General features: G+C 35.3%; 1 protein-coding gene across 2 annotated transcripts in view; it reads right to left on the bottom strand.

Moving 5' to 3' along the window:
* Positions 1-2,654: 2,654 nt before the first annotated feature.
* The window catches only part of LOC112607927 (contactin-associated protein-like 3), a 236,635-nt gene continuing 216,145 nt past the window's right edge, over positions 2,655-23,144 (bottom strand). For both annotated transcript variants that reach the window (XM_025359296.1, XM_025359295.1), the window contains 6 exons: positions 15,023-15,247; positions 13,000-13,133; positions 12,007-12,094; positions 9,064-9,294; positions 8,758-8,829; positions 2,655-5,013 (listed from right to left, as the gene is read on the bottom strand). In XM_025359296.1, coding sequence (XP_025215081.1) covers positions 4,892-5,013; positions 8,758-8,829; positions 9,064-9,294; positions 12,007-12,094; positions 13,000-13,133; positions 15,023-15,247 — 872 coding nt within the window. In that variant the 3' untranslated portion in view covers positions 2,655-4,891. The remainder of the gene's footprint in view (positions 5,014-8,757; positions 8,830-9,063; positions 9,295-12,006; positions 12,095-12,999; positions 13,134-15,022; positions 15,248-23,144) is intronic.

Genomic DNA, 23,144 nt, shown 5'->3' with positions numbered 1-23,144 from the left:
GAGTCATACAAAGTGCTTGTGCAGCCACAGAGCTTCTATTTTAAGGGCTTTCTTAAATGTTTAGGTACCATCACAAACTAGCTAAGTTAGAAATTTTCATATCGCAAAATCTAAAAGTTCATCTTATGAGTTTAGACATTTTTATTCGCAGAGCAAATGCAACAATGTGAACCTCACATTGTAAAGTATATAATGGCACAATAAAATGTAAAGATATAATTTTAGTTCATAATCCTCAACCTATAGGCAATAAACTATGTTATCAGTTTGTTAAAAAAAATACCACAGGAAGTAGTTCTTCAGTACATTTTCCCGACGATATGATTAATCCATAATAAATTCTGCTACTACTCCTAGTAATGGCAACTTTATGTAACCTTCTTAAACATTATTCACATTTGCACTCAAGTATACCAACTGAAACCCTAAGTGGCTGTTCTGACAACGCATCAGCAATGCGCTTAGCCTGAGCTACATCCATTAGGAGTAATGTGAAGGAGAAGGAAAGCGTTGGACTCCATGATATTTAATGTCTTTACCAATAGAAAAGCTCTATAATTTGTGGAATTCGATTTTTTAATTAAAAAATTGGTTCTCTCTTTACACTTAATTGACAAAACAGTGTTTACAAATACTTTCATCTTGCCCCAGATTGGCCAATGAGGTAGAAGGTTAAACAACCAATTCATCACGTTTTGATTTAAAATGTGTCCATATCATTCTTCCCCAACTTCAAGTATATTTTAATAATCCATTTATTATAACCTCACGTATGGATTCAAGAATAAATAGAGCATTTATTTGCCTTCCAGTTGCATATGAAGAAATGAATGTTTTATTAAAGAAAAAAAGCCATGAAAATCAGTTTTCCATCTGCACTCTTTTATTTGTTGCAATACTTTTTATAACAGCTAAGATTTGGAAGCACCCTAAGTGTTCATCAACAGATGAATGGATAAAGAAAATGTGGTTCACATACAAAATGGAGTACTATTCAGCCATAAAAGAGAATGAGATCCTGTCACTTGCAACATGGATGGAACTGGAGATCATTATGTTAAGTGAACTAGGCCAGGCATAGAAAGACCAACATTGCATGTTCTCATTTATTTATGGGATCTAAAAATCAAAACAATGGAACTCATGGATACACAGAGTAGAAGGATGGTTAGCAGAGGCTGAAAAAAGTGGTAGACAGCTGGGATAATGGTGGGGCAGAGGTGGGGATAGGTTAATGGGTTTAAAAAAAAACAAATAGAAAGAATGAGTAAGACTTACTACATGATAGCACAATAGGGTGACTATAGTCAATACAAACTTAATTGCATATTTTAAAATAACTTAAAGAGTGTAATTAGAGTGTTTGTATCACAAAGGATAAATGCTGAGGGGATGGATATTCCCCATTCTCCATGATGTGTTTATTTCACGGTGCATGCCTGTATCAAAACATTTCATGTACTCCATAAATATATACACCTAGTATGTACAAAAAAATTAAAAAAGATTTCCCATCAAATATTCTTTCAGAGACGATGTGTACAAAGATCCAGAATTATTGGTCAGTCTAGGCAAACAGAATATCAAATAGCCTAGTATGATTTTCTCCTCTGCTAAATAATACTGGGAAGGCAGGAAGGTGGGCTTCTCTATGGATTGAAGTTAAGAGAGAGAAGTGTCAGTTTAGTCCAAGCATGACAACTTCCTAGTACTGTCTACTTGAAGAAATTAACTCTTACAACCTTATCTTTGTCTCATCTATAAAACTGAGGGAGCAGGTTAAAAAAAATCTTGTATGTAGGCCGGGCGCGGTGGCTCAAGCCTGTAATCCCAGCACTTTGGGAGGCCGAGATGGGCGGATCACGAGTTCAGGAGATCGAGACCACCCTGGCTAACATGGTGAAACCCCGTCTCTACTAAAAAAAAAAAAAAAAAAAAACTAGCTGGGCGAGGTGGCGGGCACCTGTAGTCCCAGCTACTCGGGAGGCTGGGGCAGGAGAATGGCCTAAACCCAGGAGGCGGAGCTTGCAGTAAGCTGAAATCCGGCCACTGCACTCCAGCCTGGGCAACAGAGCGAGACTCCGTCTCAAAAAAAAAATAATAATAAAAAATAAATAAATAAAAAATCTTACATGTTAATACATGACTTATTCCACTCCTTGTCTCTATTACAATGAAAGATCATACAGAGTCTGGATGAAAATATGTTACATTTACTATGATCTTTCACAGTAATAGAGACACGGGGTAGAATATATCATGTACCAGTACTAACTACTATCAAAGTATGTTAAGTTTATGCCGTAATAATTACTCTTAGGAAACAATCAAGATTTACAGTGATTTCCTAAGGTGAATTTGGACAAAAATATTGAGATAATACCACTCACCAGTGTCACTCTTTTATAGAGATAAGCCTTCAATGTCACATTAACTACTCTATTTTTAATATTAGAATTTTGAAGTTTTTAAGCATCAGAATCTTCAGCTTTCTCAAATGAAGAATGGCAATTATACGTTATTTTCTTTTTTAATTTGAAGACAAAATTTGGGAAATTATTACGCTTTTACTTTTATATTACAAAAAGGTGTTACTTGCAACTAGCATCTACATATCTAAATAACATTTAAAGACTAAGTTCTCTGCAACAATAAAAAGTACTTTAGATTTTAGTAAGTTGACTTAGATGGTTGCTCTCTGGCAGAAGTTTAAATATATACATTCAGAGATATTTTTACATCTAGCAATCAGTAAATATTTATCTTTTTCTTGCACTTTGCGTTTAATAATTTAAAATAAAAAGTTTAACAGATGATAAATATCAAATCAAAAAAGGTCAACAAATCTTAATAATCTCAAAATATACAAGAAGGGTAAAGTAATGCATAAACCAATACAGAATACATTTGCACATTTTTGCATAAATTTAAAAAGCATATAATTTTGTGATTTTAATTTTATAGAGCATTCCCTAAAATATTTTTTATTTTATTTAAAAATGAGTTTACTTTCAAATAAGATGAAGTCTGAAAATCAGTACAAAAGACTGATGGTGATGATGTATCAATATAATTTGATGCATCCGTTTTGCTGTCTTGCAAAAAGTGCAGTGAGCAATGGGCTGTCTGTACTTTCAATACAGATGTAGTATTCTGAGAAGAGATCATTTGTTAAGAGTGGATTTAAGACAGAGAGTGTATTCATTCTTTCAAAAACAACACAAATGAGAAGATGGAAATTCATTTATGTTATAGTAATGCTGAATCAGTATATTTTCAACTTGCCCTGATGTGGAAGAAATATACCATCTCATTAGTCCCTGGTAGGCAGGTGGTATGTGGAATATGAAGACTGTAGCATCATTGCTTTTATATAATTGGTTTATTGAATCCAAATGGTGGTTCCATGCATTATCAAATAACCACTGCTTCAATATTAGTCCTTGGAACTGTCTCCATAACGTTAATTCCAATCCTTTGCTGTCTTAGTGTGTATGTAAACCTTAATGAGACATGTTCCAGTTAATAGCATATATTCAACTTTGGGTAATCTATGGAAATTTGGCCCCATGGTCATAAACCTGTGATCAGAATGGCAGATTTAATAAGCATCATATAAATGCTAACTTTTCTTGGAGTGAACAGCTTTCAGTTTACATTCCAAAAGCGATTAGATGAGATGATAATACACAATGATATTTATACCTAGAGCAGTTCAAAATTTAGAAAAGGAATTAGTGATCTTCAGTTAAGCTATTTTTTTTTAATAAATTGAAAAGATGTTCTGTACAACATAATAGAGTCACAGGAAATTAAAGGCGTATCAGTAACAACTTTCAGAAAAAGAGAAATGAATGATAGAGAAAAACAGCTATGACTTCTCAATATTTTGGGGAAATAAGTTTAGGATGATGTTTCATTCAGGTATTAATGACACAAATAAAGGATAACTCTGTGTAAGAAGTAGTGTTTATATCTGGTTGTAAATTTAGTTAAAAACATAATCACAATTTACAAAAACTGTAATTACAAATTACAAAGAAAAATAGGCAGACAATCTTGTACTGACATCCTCTTGCATCTTGTTACCTACCAATTTTCTGTTCCATTACAAAATTCAATACTAAAATTTCATAGCTAACATTCAATATTAATTTCAACATTAAAATTTATCAAAATGATTAAAAACAGTCAATTAGAAAAAGCAATACACCAAAAATAATGGTAGTATTTCCAGGCTTCTACTGTGTTGTATTAACCATCATATGGGGGAAGAAAAGGGCTGTAAATTTTGGGTAGGCCACTTGGCTCTGGATTCCAGGACTATGGAAAAGCCAGTGAAGGTAAACTAAGAAGCATTTCCTGTTTTATAAACATCAGCAAAGGACCAAAAAAAGGGATCCCAGATATGTTTTCAAGTAACAAAAAGCATTTTACAAATGCATTTTACATTAACAAAGTGCAATTTTGTCTTTTACATCTGAACAAAAGTTCTGTCATTTTTAAAAAATAAAGTAGGGTCACAGCTTTATAATCATTTTCTCATCTAAAACCCCACAATTATTAACACAGATCAAACTGCAGTTTTAGAAGAGAGTCTTTGAATGGGGAAGCTACTGAACAGTGACGAATGGCCACACCTAATTCACCGTTCGGAAATTGACGGAGGACTGTGTTTCAGGGAGGGAGAAAGGGGCCTCCCAGAGGCTCTGAGCCTGCAGGTCTTCAGCCAGGTGATAGCACTGCACCCACTGTGTGCACCCTGATGGCAACAGCAGGCAAGTCCACAGTCGTGGTGACAGAGACAGCCACAGCTGCCAATCAGAAGACTCACTCTTTCTGGCTTTCATGGACTGTGTTTTGCACATAGAGCTCACTGTTTAGAGCTGTCTTAGCACTCTTCTTTTTTTGAGACTTTTGACTCATTTTCTTTGCGTAACTTTCTCTGTTGATAGATGCGTATGGCTATGGCAGTGATGCAAAGCAAAATAAATATCACAACTGCTATCACGCCTAGGGAGGGAAAAGAAAAAATAAAACATCAGAATTTTTTTCTTTTTCTTTTTTCTTTTTAGAGAGAGGGTCTCACTCTGTCACCCACGCTGGAGTGCAGTGGCATAGCTAACTGTAGCCTCGACCCTCCCAAGTAGCTGAGACTATAGGCCACTTTACCACGTTCAGCTACTTTTTTTTTTTTTTAAACAATTATTCTTTGTAGAGATGGGGTGTTGTAGAGATGCTATGTTGCCCGGGCTGGTCTTGAACTCCTGGGCTAAACTGATCCTCTCACCTTGGCCTCCCAAATTGTTGGGATTACAAGTGTGAGTTACCGTGCCTGGCCTCAATGTCAGAATATAAATGGTGATTTTTGCTCCAATCACAGGCTTTGAAGACATCATTGCTTTTTAAGTTTGGTTAAAATAAACCAACCATCTATTACATCATAAACTGAAAACATCAAAACTCAGAAATGCAAACGCCAAGTAATTGTATGACATTTAGCATACTTCTGAGCTACTGTGACTTTTGGATGTGGCTGTGTTAGGCTTTTCCCCTATAGGTATATGATGATTTGGTTTCAGATAATGCTTTCAGATTTAAAAGAAGAAAGACATACATGTCTCTAAGATCATGTGCATCCTTCAGTTAACAAGTGGGAAATTTTAAATCATTTAAAAAGTATAGCGTGTTTAGCATCATCATAGATCATTAAATGTTATTGTTAGTACAGTGAAATGGGTACATTTTAATAAAATTGTTTTCAAATACTTTTATGATGCTATACTTTTGAAATGCAGTAGTGTAGCACATAGGTAATCAATCCCTATTACCAAAAATAATGGAGGCAGATTTATTATTATTTTTTTACCTGGAATGTGGATTATTTGAAACAGGTGTGTGAAATGTTTTAAAATATTGAATCCATTAGCAGTGCCCATGATTCTCGACTCTAGCTGCACACTAAGTCAGTAAATCAGAAGAAATGAATGGAAGGCCTGGATATCAGTATCTTTACAAATTGTTTCAGGCTTTAATTCAGAGCCAGCGTGCTAAAGCGTGAAGCCATGACACAGAATGCTGTTTACTGAAGCAATCATATTAGTGACAAATGAAAGTAAAATCTATGCTAAAAGAAATAAATACATATAAAGACAAGCTTCTGAAGGTAATCAGAATATGTCACCCCCAAATATGCCTTTTTGACAAATATTTTGAGGTAAAGGCAATTAAGAAGCAGCCAATGGAGGAAGAGCTCTCTAGATCCGCCCCTCCTTTCACCTAAAGACAGGATGTAAATTCTCTTTTACTGGAGACCATTCTTACCAGCTCAGGGATGTCAGCAGAAGCATATACAAACACACTTACTCCATTAGTTTCTTCCCATATATTTATCGTCCCATGGTTTCTCGCCTTTGGAAGCCTAAAATTGCTTTCCACTGTCCTGTCATTTCTCCACGAATGTATTGTTGAAGATGAGCCAGAGTTCTAAGCCACCGCGCTTTGACTTTCACTGAGGTTTCTCCCACATGCTGTGGGCTGCGTGCCTTAGTCAACTTGCTTGTTTTTCTCTTGTTAATCGGAGGTCTGTCCCAACTACAAACTTATGAGTGATGAGGAGAAATTATATTTCCTCCCCCATGCTTTTACTGCCTACATAGTACATTTAAAGTACTTCACAAAAATATTAATTTATACCTTCAGCCAGTCCATATTAGAAAATGCAAACTGCCTTTGGGAAAGCCCAGGGGAAGCCTTCCAGACTCCTTTTCATCCCCTCCTTCAGAAACCAAGTAAGAATTTATCAGGGGAAGGGAACACTGCTAAGATGTTTCTCTACATTTACTCAGTCAATCTTGCCAGTGATACTTGACCACAAGCAATATAATACAATTCCAAAGATAAGAGCTGGTTCTATTATCAACTTGCCCATTTCCTTATCACCAAAAGCTGGGCACTATCCCTGACATTGTGTAAATGTCTGTAGGCCTTGGAAACCTAGTCTGAAAATGTTCGGCATGTTGAAATTGCATTTGCATTGCAATGAAAAAAATCTCCTAAAAAAGGCAGGATTGATTTAGGATTGGATTGTATTTAAAATTGAACACGCAAGTATACCTTTTAGATATGCATTATTGACCACATTCCCACTGGAAACTTTAAAAACAGTTTTTGTTCACCAGGTCATGTATTTTTAATTTACACCTTACTGATTTCTAAGAGAAAAAGAATTGAGATAGTGATGGAAATGTAAATATCCCCAACTCAAATTTAGTCAGAACTTTATTGTGTCGAAACTGTTTTCTGTCATTTTGGAGGAAACAAACACACCTAGCTTACTTTTGTATGTGTTATAGAGATTCTGCAGAATAAGAATACAATCAACATTGCAATAATTCGGCCGGGCGTGGTGGCTCACACCTGTAATCCCAGCACTTTAGGAGGCTGAGGCAGGCAGATCACGAGGTCAGGAGATAGAGACCATCCTGGCTAACACGGTGAAACCCCGTCTCTACTAAAAATACAAAAAATTAGCCGGACGTGGTGGCGGGCACCTGTAGTCCTAGCTACTCGGGAGGCTGAGTCAGGAGAATGGCGTGAACCCGGGAGGTGGAGCTTACAGTGAGCCAAGATCACGCCACTGCACTCCAGCCTGGGCAACAAAGCAAGACTCCATCTCAAAAAAAAAAAAAACTTTCAATAATTCACTCGTTAATTAACAAGGAAAGGTGAATGCTTATTTTTTGCACCAGTTCTAAATAAATTATATTTTAGAAAAAAAGTTTTCATTGCCTAAACATACTTTTAAACTGTGCTTAATTTTACTTTTCTTCAGTTAAAAATAACCACAAAACATTCTTAGCCTATTAGATTAGTTCTTTCCAAAGTATGATTAAAAGTGAAACATACAATGGCTACTGCTGTAAATGTCCTTAATGACAGGGAATTGTACACTTTAAAATAATAATGCATTTTAAATAATGTGTACATTTAAAACTTCTTAAATAAGTGAAACATTGTTATGGGAGTATCTAAATCATGCCATTTGTCATTAAAGGAAAGTACCATAAAGTGTGTGCTCTGATAATTAGCTGAGGTTTCCATTGCTTTGAACATAATTACTTCAGGTCCGTCCAGTAGTTGCCATTACCTTGACAAATATCCCATATGTCCTAGGGAATACAGCTATTTTCAAATTCATTATTAGTTTTGTAACTGTTCTTCAAAAAAAATTGTTCCAGCAGAATTCTTACACACTGAGCATCCCCAGGGAAGCTGAAATCAGCAGATACTGCCTCAGAAAATCAATGAAGGCCGGGCACGGTGGCCATGCTTTTGCTCTCAGCACTTTGGGATGCTGAGATGGGCAGATCACTTGAGGCCAGGAGTTCGAGGCCAGCACGGCCAATATGGAGAAACCCTGTCTCTACCAAAAACACAACAAATTCGCCAGGCATAGTGGCGCACGCCTGTCATCCTAACTACTCGGGAGGCTCAGGCAGGAGAATCGCTTGAACCCGGTAGGCGGAGGTTGCAGGGAATGGCGATCTCGCCACTGCACTCCAGCCTGGGTGACAGCGGGAGACTCCTGTCTCAAATAGAAAAAAACAAAAAACAGAAAAGCACAAAGCAATACATAGCACCCCTGTGGCCTCACCATTGAGCGTTGATTCTTACATATATTTCCCATTGTGCTAAGTAATGCATCAGTATCTAAAGCGATAATGACAAACAACAGGTCATTCAGGGCCTTGTTACCTCCGATGACCGCAGAGTCTCTTCTGTCTGCATTAACCAAGGGCTCTCCCTCATCCGCTGGTCCAGAACGACCTACAACAGGGAAAGGGAGAAAGATGTTTATTAGCTTGATTTAATCACGCCACAATTCACACATATCAACTTTTGCCAATTAAAAGTGAATTAAAATAAGAACATCACAAAAATATATTTTAAAAAAGGAAAAAGGGGAGGATGACAGAGACAGAGAAAAGAAGGCTTTTGAGAAATTCACAAGCATTTGAGAGAAGCGCAGTTTCGGGTGCGCTGGGGTGGAAGGCCACACACCTGCGCCCCCTGCGAGTCGGGGAGCCAGTTCCCGAGCCGGGGAGCCGGACGCCGCCCCCGCCGCGCAGCGGGTCACTGGGGCCACGTGGCCGCGCACGGTGACCCGGGAGGGGCCGCTGGGGCGCAGCGCCGCCTTCAGGGGAGCAGCGCGGCCAAAGCGCACCGCTGAGAGGCAGCCAGTGAAGCCGCTCGCCGCTGCCCGCCGTGTGTCCGGGTCCGCGCCGGCGGCCTCTGAGGACAGAAGGGGGACACACAGTTAGGGCGCAGCGGCGGAGATGGGGCGCAGGGGCACCCCGCATTTGCAAGACAGCGACCCTCGAAAGTCCCTCCAAACCCCTTGTTCCTTCACTCCAGGAGAGGTCACCCTGAATCTTTACTTTTGGCAACTATTTCCATTGTCAGGGTTATGATAACAGATTTGTTCAAGTCCAGATGGCTGGCTCTCTGCAAGTACCAGAGCTTCATAGGAAAGCAGTTACATGGCATACATTTAAGAAATCCTCTGCCATTTAATTTTTAAAATATAGCACTAAAATAAAATTTTAATGGGACTCAGCCAATAATCCGGAGATTACAGAAAAACGACTCTTGGAGATGAGGGCAGAGCTCTGCAAATCCTTTCTGGTTTTGCTTATTATATCATATTATAGTTGCTATTTTGTATGATGACTTTCATATTATCTAAATAAACTATCTTTTGTCATCAGATAATATCCCTCTTTATCTCATTTAAGATTCTATTATATTCCAATCTTAAATTCAATCTTATCTGAAAGTAGTGCTGCATTTCTTAAATTTATCAGCTGTTGCCTGCTGGTTTTTGGCAGGCCCCTTCATGTTCAATATTGTAAGAGCATTTAACTGTTATTTTTAAACCTCGTTTGACAGAATTTAGTCCATTCGTCTTTAGAGTAATAACCACTATATCTGATTTTATTCTTTTTTATCTTACACTATTTACTTTGCATGATTGTTTCATCTTTTTTCCTTTTATTTTGCTGGTTTAATCAGTTTCCTTCTTATTTCCTGCTTTCCCTTTTGTGAGTTTGAGAGCTCAACTTCCCTAGCCCTCACAATCAAAATTATTCCTTTACACAGTTACATGAAAACAAGATCCTCTTTTTCCAACTTTCCCCCATTCCCAATAGTGAGATGATCGATTGCACGGGTTCTTTCTCCCAACCCTCCCTCCCACCCCACCGCGGGGTCCCCACAACAGATCTTCCCTAAATGGGAGGCTTGGGAAATTCTTCTTTCTTTCTTCTCTCACTTTTACCTTTTTACCTTTCTTTCTTTGGTTTCACTCTAGTACAGTTAGATCCTGACCAGAATGACAATTTCTCTTACACTTACATTTTTCTGTTTCCAGTTCAAGGATCTTTACATAATTTATTTTTTTCCAAGAAAGAACTTTGACAGGATGGACGAAGACTCTCCCCATGACCAGATGTTGGTCAGGCTACTCTAAGCTCTCGGCTCAACCAGCCTGACCTTTGGTCTTTCATCGGCCAGCTTACCTAGAATCCTGCCAATCTGATTTTAACCCAAATCTCCCACCGTCAATATCTGATCACCCTCAATGTCTAATCACCACCTTTCTCATCCCTCTCCTCACCCGACAGGTGATATCTGACTACCCTGGCCTGGCTTCACCAAGAATCCTGGTAAGTCAGTTTGGCAAGAATTACTCTCTCTTATTTTGTAATTTTCCACTCAGACACCCCACCCCAGCCACTCTGTTCAAGTATCAATATATTGATAACTTAGAACAGAGTGTTTTGAGTAACTTTCTTTGTAAAATTAGTGGCTTCTCTATTAGCCAACTTGTTGGTCTATTTTACTATAAGTTAAAGCACTTCCTATATAATTCCAAATTTAAATATAAAAGTGTAGTTTTGGTATAATTACTAAATGATGTGAGAGTGGCAAAAAATTTATAGCAGAACCAATCCTAAAATATAGTTGTTCAAAGTATAAAGTGTTTTATTAATCTTTGATGATTATCTCTACCTCCAAGGACAGGCAAAATGAATATTTATAATTTTCTGAGATCAGTTGCTTCTTACTATATACTTCATTGCTGAATTTGAATGTAGATTTTTATGCCATAAGTTACATGCCTTTGAATATACCATCCTTGAATGAAAACATTAACACCTTCAATTTCATGTTCTCCTTTTTTTGGAAGGAAACAAAGATGTATATAATAAATATTATTCTACTTTTTGATCCTCTTAATATTAAAGTGTAGTTCATTTTCTTAATTGATTTACATAAGATGGGTATTTTTCTTTAAAAAAAGATTATTTTCCTCAGTTCCTTTATTAAATGTAAAGCTAACTGTGCTTTTATAACAGGTTATAAAAGACAATATGATAGACAATTACTGTAACTTTCTACCTTGTGTAATAGATATTTATGAATATGCCTCCCCATTCCTGTCAGATACTAGAGTCATAAAGGATGGAAACAACAGGTAAAGCAGGGCTTGAGACAGAATTAAAACTGTATTCATCTGCTGTAATAAGATAAACAGTTTTTTTCTCTTTTTTTCAACTCAAATGTAGTTTTAGCATTGAATGACAGTCTCTGGAGTTGATGTTGATTAATACATACATAATCTGTGAACTTAGTGTCAGCTTTGATAATATTTCACTTTTCAAGAAGGGTTAGAAAAATACCGTGATTCATTATGCATGATTGCCAAGTGAGAGGTTAAGTGTGGAGGTATTTTTCCAGGAACGCCCTTGCACATCTCACAGGCAGCACTTACTCATGATTATATGTACACTCAGGCAAGAGTACAGTTTGCACCTTGATTGTCACTCACTGTGAAATTATTATTCAAGTAAGACAAGGAGCTTCTTTCAGCATGATGAATGCTGCCAGGGTTTGTGACATGACACTTGCGTTTTTTGGAAAAAAGCCCTTTCTTCTACTTACCTAAAACCTTTCCCAATATGAGAGATTTGACGGCGTTGAATTCTGTCCCTGAGGACAAGATGACTTGTTTCTTTGCACTCTGGTTAACCTATTAGATGTCCCATGAGAAGCAAACATCAACAGAAAGTACAATTTTAATGATAAGGAAGCAAAGGAAGATGAGGAAAGGAAAGATGAAAATAAAATCACTTTTAAGTATCACTACAAAAGTTCAAGGAGCCACCTTCAAATAATTAATCATTTAGAAGGGGAAGCTATTTTATAGCAATTCCTATGATGCCATCAGCTACCACTGTATCTATGATCTACCCACTTGCTGGCTTTACTCTTCTTCATAATGGAAGGATCTATAATGGGCAGAGTCCATGAAAAAGATGGAAGCAGCTGTTTTAAACTTAAATACGTACTCATTCTGTGGAGAAAATTTCAAACATAAAACCAAGCATTGTTGTCCTCTGTGCAGATTAAAAGTATATTTTCCTTCCAATGCCGATGACAATGTGTAATTTACTTCGTCTGTTGTGACTCAGGTATATTTTCTTATTCCCATTTTAATGACTATGTTGTGTGCTTTTAAACCGTGTTTTTAAGTTGCTAAAGTATTTGTTCTTTTATAATCAGAATAAGGCAAGTTCCCACTGCAGTATCAATGAATAGATTCCACCAGTAGTCACTATAATAAACTAGAAAACATTCCCCTACTGAGTAAAGTAAAACAAATAAAGATATTTTGATATTTTAAATAGTAAAATATTAATAATACCTTTGACAGAATTATATTGCTAAACAAACAAAACAAAGCAATACAGAATAGACCACCACCTCCTCTCCCCCAGATCCTGGCCATATTTGGCTTCTTTTTCTTGACTTACGGAAGAGCAGCACTGAATGGGTTGCTCTTTTATTAATATCTATTATCAAATTTTTGCATCAGATTATTTGTTCTCAAAATAATAATATTAGTTAGTCTGACTTTTGAATTTTTGGGATTACCTCTACCACGACCACTGCGTCTTCTCTGTTAATTTTCACTTGGTGAAGTTGCCCATCAGCCATGTTTTTAAAATCAAAGGCAAATGCATCAGGATTTTGATGTCTATCTAGCTTGTACCTAATCTGCAAACTTCCTAAAAAGAAAAATAAATGGCATTTAAAATTAAAGTATTTTATAAAACTCTTGATACAGATTCTAGAGCACTTTTATTATTATTTACTTACAGCACTTTTGAATCTATTTAGCATCAATTTAGATGCACCCAATAGTCATCTTTCCTGGAACAGTAATTACTTAAGTGCTATTCCAGTGCCAGACTCTGGGTCCAATGATGCTATTTTAAAAGTCAAGACTAAATGTGTTGTTAACAAGCAGTCTCTCTTCATTTTTAAATGAAAAGGTTTAAATTATGCACATGAGCTCAGAACTCAGATCTAAATTCATTATGACTTTGATATTTATTTTATGAAATGATGAAACTGCATGCAACATTGTATCAACATTCAGTTCCTGTAATTATAACTTCTAAGAAGACTCATTTTAATGTATTACTGGTATGTGGATAAAGATTTTTTAGAGCCAGAATTATTTTAAGTCTCCTGCCATAATCCAAAAATGAGGAAGAGAAAAGGTTTTGTCAGGAGACAAGGTTTCCAAAATATCTACATCATCTAATATACATACCCCTCTCCTACACAGATGTACCCTCATTATCTATAATTCTCTTGCAGCTTATACTAAGATCCTGTCAATCAGATATGTATATATATATATACACACACTTGAGGTGGAGTCTCTCTCTGTCACCTAAGCTGGAGTGCAGTGGTGCGATCTCAGCTCACTGCAAGCTTCACCTCCCTGGTTCACGCCATTCTCCTGCCTCAGCGTCCCAAGTAGCTGGGACTACAGGCGCTCATCACCACGCCTGGCTAATTTTTTGTATTTTTAGTAGAGACAGGGTTTCACAGTGTTAGCCAGGATGGTCTCGATCTCCTGACCTCATGATCCGCCCGCCTTGGCCTCCCAAAGTGCTGGGATTACAGGCGTGAGCCACCGCGTCCGGCCTAATCAGAGATTTTGTAGATTTTTTTCTAGACATTAAATGTTTGTGCTGTGTATCTAACAAACTTAAAGCTTGGTCTTCTTGTTCAACTGTGAAAGCCTTGGAATGCCTCAATTACCACTGTTTGAGAGGCTGCCACTATACTTTTCTTCTATAAAAGTGATATAACTAGTTTTTCTGATGAGATAGAGAACAGCTGTACTTATCTGTTGCTTAAAGGAATTGGCTTTTATACAGCTGTACTATAACATCCACATAAATGCTCCTCTATTTTGCTTAGAATGAGGAGGGAATGTATGTCATGTATCTAGATATCTTATTTCTTTTTTTTTTTTTTTTTTTTTTTTGAGACGGAGTCTCGCTCTGTCGCCCAGGCTGGAGTGCAGTGGCCGGATCTCAGCTCACTGCAAGCTCCGCCTCCCGGGTTCACGCCATTCTCCTGCCTCAGCCTCCCGAGTAGCTGGGACTACAGGCACCCGCCACATCGCCCGGCTAGTTTTTTGTATTTTTTTTTTTTAGTAGAGACGGGGGTTTCACCGTGTTAGCCAGGATGGTCTCGATCTCCTGACCTCGTGATCCGCCCGTCTCGGCCTCCCAAAGTGCTGGGATTACAGGCTTGAGCCACCGCGCCCGGCCTAGATATCTTATTTCAAAATGAACTGCAAAACCAATTTGAGTCATCATGTACTATTAAAGGCATCCTATCAATAATAAGAATATAATGGCATATCAACTCCATAAAATTATCAAACATGTAATGTGAGAAAAGCATCTTAATTTAATCTTGAAATGCTAGCTTTTATAATAACCATTAAGGAAGGGACTGAAAAACCAAAGACACTGGAAGGCATGCAGTTTTCTTTCATCATTTGTAATTTGAATGCTGAGAAGACCCATGCCATTACAGTCCTATTTTTCTAATTCAGGGTTCTCTTTTTCTTTACACAAAAGATATTCACCATTGTTGGCGAGGATAACTGAAAGGTATTCCTCATAGAAAGAGCTCACATACAGCAATAAGCTCGGAGTTTGTGTGGTTCGGAAGCTCAGCGTGATCATTTCTCTGGTCAATGTTACATCTCTGTGTAATGAAGAAACGAGGGAGCTGGAGTTTTCACTTAAAGTGTAATGTTCTTGAAAATGATATGTCATTGAGGAGCCAGTTTGAAAATATGCGGAAATCTCTGAAATGAGAAATACATTTTTGTTATGTTAACAAAATGTAAGTCTAACAGTCTTGTGTTAAGTACGTTTAGAGAATGAGACCAAACCTTAAATATCCTGGGAGATAAAATAATAGTGAAATGTTTTCCTGTTTTTTTATTTTTCACTTTTAAAATTTTTTTAAAAACTGCAGTTTGAAGAAAAAGTAGCAAACTCCAATATACTCATAACTCAGAATTGACTAACATTTAATAGAGATTTTATTTAATTCTCCAAATCATCCTCATCTCATATTTACATATGATTTATTCTCCAGAATAAATGCATAATTTAAAAGTAACTTATCTCATCTTTGGGTTCCAATATTTTCCCAAATCATTCATTTTTAAACATCTTTATTCAGATATAATCCATATGCCATGTAATACACCCAATTACAGTGTCAAATTCTATGTCTTTTAGTATATTCGCAGGCATGTGCAAACATTGCTACAATCAATTTCAGAGTATTTTCACTCCTCCCGACCTTCTTATTCCCTCGTACAAAACCCTCCATATCCACTAGCAGTCATTCTCTGTTTCTCTCCAACATCCCAGCCTATGCAACTACTAATTTACTTTCTGTCTCTGCAGAGGTTCCTATTCGGGAGATTTCATATCAGTGGAATCATATAATGTGTGGTCTTTTTAATCTGGCCTCTCACTTAGCATGATATTTTCAAGGTTCGTCCATCTTGCAGCATATATCAGAATTTTATTCCTTTTTATTGGTGAATAATATTTCATTGGATGTAAATAATAATGGATGTGCCACATTTTGTGGATCTATTTAACAGTTGATAGACATTTGGGTTGTTTCTACTTTTTGACTATTATAAATAATGCTTCCGTGAAAATTCATGTGTAAGTTTTTCTATGGACACGTTTTTATTTTTCTTAGGTATATATACCTAGGAGTAAAATTGTGTAATCTTATGATAACAACAACTTTAAGATTTTGAGAAAAAAAAAAAAAAGATTTTGAGGAACTGCCATATTTTTTCCAAAATAGCTATACCATTTTACATTCCAAACAGCAATTAGGAGGGTTTTAATATCTCCACATCCTCACCAACATTTGTTATTATCTTTCTTTCAAATTACAGCTACACTTGTCTGTGTGAAGAGGTATTTCATTGTGACTTTGATTGTGTTTCTCTACTGGCTAATGTTGCCAACTATTTTTTCATGATTTTATTGGCCATTCACACACATTTGCTGAAGAAATACCTATTTATAAGCTTTACCTACTATTTACTTGGGTTAAATTTCTTTTTATTCAGTTGTTTTTTTGTTTTTTTGGTTTTTTTTTTGAGGCGGAGTCTTGCTCTGTCACCCAGGTGGGAGTGCAGTGGTGCAATCAGCTCACTGCAAGCTCTGCCTCCCGGGTTCACGCCATTCTCCTGCCTCAGCCTCCTGACTAGCTGGGACTACAGGAGCCTGCTACCACGCCCGGCTAATTTCTTTGTTTTTTTAGTAGAGATGGCATTTTCACTGGGTCAGCCAGGATGGTCTCGATCTCTGACCTCATGATCTGCCCGCCTCGGCCTCCCAAAGTGCTGGGATTACAGGCGTGAGCCACCGCGCCCAGCTTCTTATTCAGTTGTAAAAGCTGTTTAAATAATTTGAATACTAGACTCTTTTAAGATATATGATTTGCAATAATTTCTTCCATTCTATGGGTTATCTACTCTTTCATTCTCCCATGTTTTAAGAGTTTTATAGTTTTAGTTCTTACATCGAGGTCTACTTGGTACATTTTTATGTATGTGTGAGATAGAAGTCTAATTTCATTCATTTGCATGTGCATGTATATTCAGTTGTCTCAGAGACTATTTCTTCCCACTGGGTTGTCCTGGCACTCTTGTAAAATCCATTGACCATAAATGGTGAGGTATCTATCTGGAATTTCAGTTTTATCCCACTGAGCTATCTGTTTAGTCTTAGGCCAGTTATATACTGCTTTGCAGTAAGTTTGGTAATTGGGAAGTGTGAATCTATCAAATTTCTTCTTTTTCAAGATTGTTTTGGCTATTCTGCATCACTTAAATTTTCATATGAAATCAACTTGTCAATTTCAGGAAAGAAGCCAGCTGGGATATTGACTCAAACTGTACTGAATCTGTATATTAATGTAGAGAACACTGGTATTTTATTTATATTGATTATTCAATCCATGACATGAAATATCTCTCCATTTATTTATCCTTAATTTCTTTCCATGCTTTATAGTTTTCAGTGTGTTTTCCATTTCTTTTGTTAAATGTATTGCTATGTATGTTATTCTTTTTGATGCTACTGTAAATAAAATTCTTATTGATTTTATTTTCAGATGATTCATAGCTAATGTATAGAAATACAATTTATTTTGTATATTGTTCTTGTATTCTGCAATTTTGCTGAACTTGGTTTTAGTTTTAATAGTTTTAAGTAGATTCTTTGGGATTTTTTTATATAAAAAAATCGCACCATCTCAAATAGAGATAGTTTTATTTCCTTTCTAATTTGGATCTTTTTTTCTTTCTTTTTTATTTTTTCATTTTCTTGCCTAATCAGCCTGGCCTGAACCTCTAGTACAATGCTGAACAGAAGTAGTGAGAGCATACATTCTTGTCTTCTTCTTGATCTTAGGAAAAAAACATTCAGTCTTTATAATCAAATATAATAATTTTAGCTATGAGTTTTTCAAAAATGCCATTTGTTAGATTGAGGAAGTTATCTTCCACAATTACTTTCTTGAAATGTTAAACAAAAATTCATGAAAGGATGTTGGATTTTATCAAATGACTTTTCTGCATCAGTAGAGATTTTCATGTGTTTCTGTCCTTTATTTCTTAGATATAGTGTATTATATTAATTGATTTTCAGCTGTTAAAACAACTTTCCATTTCTGAGATCATTTCCACTTTGTCTTAATGTATAGTCATTTTTATATGTGACTGGATTTGCTTTGGTAATATTCTGTTTAGGCTTTTCACATCTATCTGCTTAAATGATATTGGTCTATAGATTTAAAATATATATACTGATATATCTATGTCTGGCTTTGGTATTAGAGAAATACTGACCTTACAGAATAAGTTGAAAAATGCTCCTTTCTCTTTTATGTTTTGGAAGAGTTTTGAAGAATTAATACTTTTTATTTAAATACTTGATAGATTTTTAAATAGTCGATATATTCTGATAGTTGATAGCATCAATTGTTTGAAACCATCTGGACCTGGGCTTTACTTTGTGTGGTATTTTAATATTATTAAGACACTCCTTTTATTGTTACAGGCCTATTTATATTTTCTCCTCCTTCTTGAAAGAGAAGTAGTAGTTTGCATTAATTTTGTAGTTAGTGTCATCCTAGAAATTTGTCCATTTTATCTAAGTTATGTAATTTTTTTTCAACACAGTTGTTTATATTCCCTTGCAATGCATGTTATTTCTGTAAGGTTGGTAGTAATATCACTCTTTCATATGTCTTTCTAGTAATCTGAATCATCTCTTTTATTCTTGGTCAGTTGTACTAAAGGTTTGCCAATTTTGTTAACAATTTTAAAGGACTGACTTTTGGTTTGGTTAATTTTTTCTGTCACTTTTATATTATCCATTTGAGAAATTTCTCTTGTTTTACTTATTATTTCCTGCTTCCTCCTTACATTAGATTTAGTTTGCTCTTCTTTTTTCAGTGTCTTACAGTGGCAGGTCAGGTTTTTTTTTGGGAGCCATTTTTCTTTTTAAATATTGATGTTTACAGCTTTAAAATTCCCTCTAAACCCTGCTTTAGCTGTGTTACTATATGTTTTAGAAATGTTGTATTTTTGCTTTCATTTATCTCAAAGCCTTTTCTAATTTCCCTTTTGATTTTGGAGTGTATAATTTCCACATATTGTGATATTCTACAATTTCCTTCTATTATTAATTTCATCCCATTGTGTTTATAAAAGACCCTTCATATGATTTCAATCCTTTTAAATGTGTTGAGGTTTGATTTACAGGTAGCATGTTGTCTAACCTAGAATATGTTCCATGAACACTTGAGAAGAATATACATTCTGCTATTGTTAAGTGGCGTGTTCTACAGATGTGTGCTAGAATGATTGCGTTAGCTTTTTCAACTCTATTTTCTTGGTAATCTTCTGAGTAATTATTCTATCCTTTATTGAAAGTGAAGTGTTGAATCCTCCAGCTTATTCCTGGTTTGTCTGTTTCCCTTTTCAGTTCTGTCAGGTATTCTTTATGTAATTTGGGGCTATATTATTAACTACTTATAAATTTGTAGTCATTATATCTTTTTGAGGGAATTAACTTTTTATCATTATAAAAGTTTCTCTATTTCTAGTAGCACCTTTTGTTTTAGAGTTTATTTTTTGTGATATTAACTATAGTCCCTTTAGCTCTCTAGGGTTACTCTTTGCATTGTACATGTTTTCCCTTCTTTTACTTTCAACTAAATTACCTGTTTCAATCTAAACTGTATCTCCTCAAACAGCCTTAGTTAGATTTCTTTTGTTATCCATTCTGACAGTATCTGTCTTTTGATTGGATTACTCAGTCGATGACGTTTAATATTATTACTGATACAGTTGGATTTACATCTGCCACTTTCTTTTTCTTTTTCTATATGTTTCATTGTTTTCTTTTCACTTATGTTCTTGACTTATTATTTTGTATTGGTGCATAGTTTGGAGTGTAACATTTTAATTTCTTTCTTGATTTCACTATACTTTGGGGTAAAATATATGTAATATACAATTTGCCACTTAACCATTTAAAATGTGAAATCTAGTAGCATTAATTAAATTCACAATGTTGTGCAATTATCACCTCTTTTGATTTCCAACATTTTTCATCACCCCAAAGATAAACTCTGTATTCATTAAGCAATAACTCTCCATTGCTCCCTCATCTCAGCTGCTGGTATCCTTGAATCTACTTTGTCTCTACAAATCTGTCTACTGATATCTAGTAAACACGGAGTCATATAATATCTGCCCTCTTGTGTCTGGCTTATTTCACTTAGCATAATGTCTTCTAGGTTCATCAATGCTGTATCATGTATCGGAATCTCATTCCTTTTAATGGCTAAACATATACCAGTATATGCATACACTACATTTTTTTTAAATCAATTCATGTGTTGTACCAGTATATGCATACACTACATTTTTTTAAATCAATTCATGTGTTGATGGACACTTGTATTATTTCCACTATTGTGATTAGTGCTACTATGAACATTTGTATACAAGTATCTGCTTGAGTTGTTTTCAATTGTACAAGTGGAATTGCTGGGTTCGAAGGTAGTTCTGTTTAACTATGTTGAGTTAACTCTAAATCAATTTCGACAGTGGCTGTGGCATTTACATTCCCATCAGTAACAAAAGGGAGTTCCAATTTCTCTATGTTCTTGCCCAAACTTGTTATTTTCTGTTGTTGTTGTTTTTTTATAGTCAATCTAGTAGGTTTGAAGAGGCAGCTCATTATACTTTTGGTTTGCGTTTCCTTAATAACTAAAGACGTTGAGTATCATCCTTCCTTGTGATTATTGACTCTCTGTATATCTTTTTGGAGAAATGTCTCATCAAATCCTTTGTCCAGTTAGACTGTTTTTCTCTGTTGTTAAGTTGTGGAAGTTATTAACATATTCTAGATCAGATATAATTTGCAAATATTTTATCACATTCTGTGGGTTGTCTTTTTACCCTCTTGATAGTGCTCTTTGATACACAGAAGTTGTTAATTTTGATAAAGTCCAAATAATCTGTTTTTGTTGTTGTTGCCTGTGCTTTTGGTGTGATCTTTAAAAAACCACTACCAAATCCAAGATCATGAAGATCTGCCTATATATCTTCTCCTAAAAATTGTTTTAGTTTTAGCTTTTAGATTTAAAACTTTGATTCATTTTGAGTTAATTTTGGTAAGGGTCTAACTTCAATCTTTGCATGTGAATACCCACTTTTCCTATGTTTATGTTGAATAGACTGTTATTTTCCAATTGAGTGATCTTGACAAAGACTATGTTAAACATCAATTGACTGTATGTATGAAGGTTTATTTCTGGCCTCTCGGTTCTATTCCATCGATTTACAGGTTTATCCTCATTCAGTGCCACACTGTTTTGAATAATGCAGTTTATAGTGAGTTTTGAAGTCAAGAAGGGTGAATTCTCCAACTTTGTTCTTTTGTAAAATTGTTTTGCCTATTCTGGGCTTTTTCAAATTTTATATAAATATTGGGATGGGCTTTTCCATTTGTACAAAAAGTGCTCTGGGGATTTTGATAAGAATTAGATTAAATCTGCATATTGCTTTGGGTTGTATTGTCATTTTAATAATATTAAGTCTTCCAATTCATGAATATGGAATGTCTTTCTATCTATTTATGTCTTTCTTTCATCTCTTTCAACAACGTTTTACAGTTTTCAGTGTCCAAGTCTTTCACTTTCTTGGTTAAGTTTATTTCTAAGTTTTTTACTCTTTTTGATGATATTGCAAATGAATTGTTTCCTTAATCTCATTTTCAGATTTTTCATTGCTAGTGTAGAGAAATACAACCAAATTTTTGGTGTTAATTTTGTATTCCACAACTTTGCTGAATTTATTTATTTTTTCTTAACAGTTTTTATTTTCTGAAGAGTTTTCTACATATAAGATAATGTAATCTGAGAGAGAGAGAGATAGCCCTTCTATTCAAATTTGGATGCCTTTTATTTCTTCTTCTTGCTTAATGACTTTAGCTGAAACTTCCAGTACTATAACAAATAGAGGTGGTAAAACTGGGCATACTTGTCGTGTTTCTTATTTTAGGGACGAAGCTTTCACCACTGAGTATGATGTTAGTTGTAGGTTTTTGATATATGGCCTTTATCATATTGAGAAAGTTCCCTTCTATTCCTAGTTTATTGATTGTTTTTTTTCAATCATGAAAGGTTACTGGAGTTTGTTAAATTTTTTTTCAGCAACAATTAAGATAATCATGTTTTTTTTCCCCTCGTTCTATTAATCTTGTGTAATACATTGACTGATTTTCATTTGTTGAACCACTCCTGAAATTGTGGGATAAATCCTACTAGGTTTTGGTATATAAGCCTTTTAATATACTTCACGACAATGTTTTATTTTCTTTAGTGATTGCTCTAAGCTTGCATTATACATATCTTATCAATAATCTGCTTCGGGTTTACACTAACTTAATACAAGTGAGATTTAGAAAAGTTATTTCTACATAGCTCTATTTATTCTCTTTTGGAACTATTGTTATGCATACCAAACCCATTATTATTTTACATAATTTATTCTCTTTTTAAAAAATCTGAGAAAAGAAAAAAAGAGCAAGTAAGTATTTATAGACTGTCTATAAACGCTCTTATTTACCATTTCTGGTTCTCTTTCTTTGTTCCTCTGACTCATGTTACCATTTGGTGTCATTCCTTATTTCAGTACAGTCTTGCTCCCATCTGTCTCCTCTGTGCTGTTTTTGGTAATATATTTCTATAGGCCCGACAATGAAAATATATACATTATATATTTGTATATTCTCTATTATAGTTTTATACATTGCTTTTTAAAAGTTAAGCACTGAAAATGATAAGAAATATGACATTATACTTTATTTTATAATTACCTGTACACTTACCTTTATTAGTGCTATTTGTTTTTTGTGTGTAGATTCATATTATTGTCTGGTTCCTTCAGCCTGAAGGAATGTTCTTTGTTATTTCCTCTAATGCAGGCTGATAGCAGTGAACTCTCTACTTGTTGTAAGTAGGAATATATTTTACTATCTTTTTAAATTTTTAGTTTTTATGAATACCTAATAGTTGTACGTATTTATGGGGTAGAGGTAATATTTTGATACAAGCAAACAATGTGTAATGATCAAATCAGG

Source organism: Theropithecus gelada, chromosome 15 (assembly GCF_003255815.1).
Source record: "Theropithecus gelada isolate Dixy chromosome 15, Tgel_1.0, whole genome shotgun sequence".
NCBI classification, from domain to species: Eukaryota; Metazoa; Chordata; class Mammalia; order Primates; family Cercopithecidae; genus Theropithecus; species Theropithecus gelada.
This window is presented reverse-complemented; position numbering and strand designations above follow the sequence as displayed.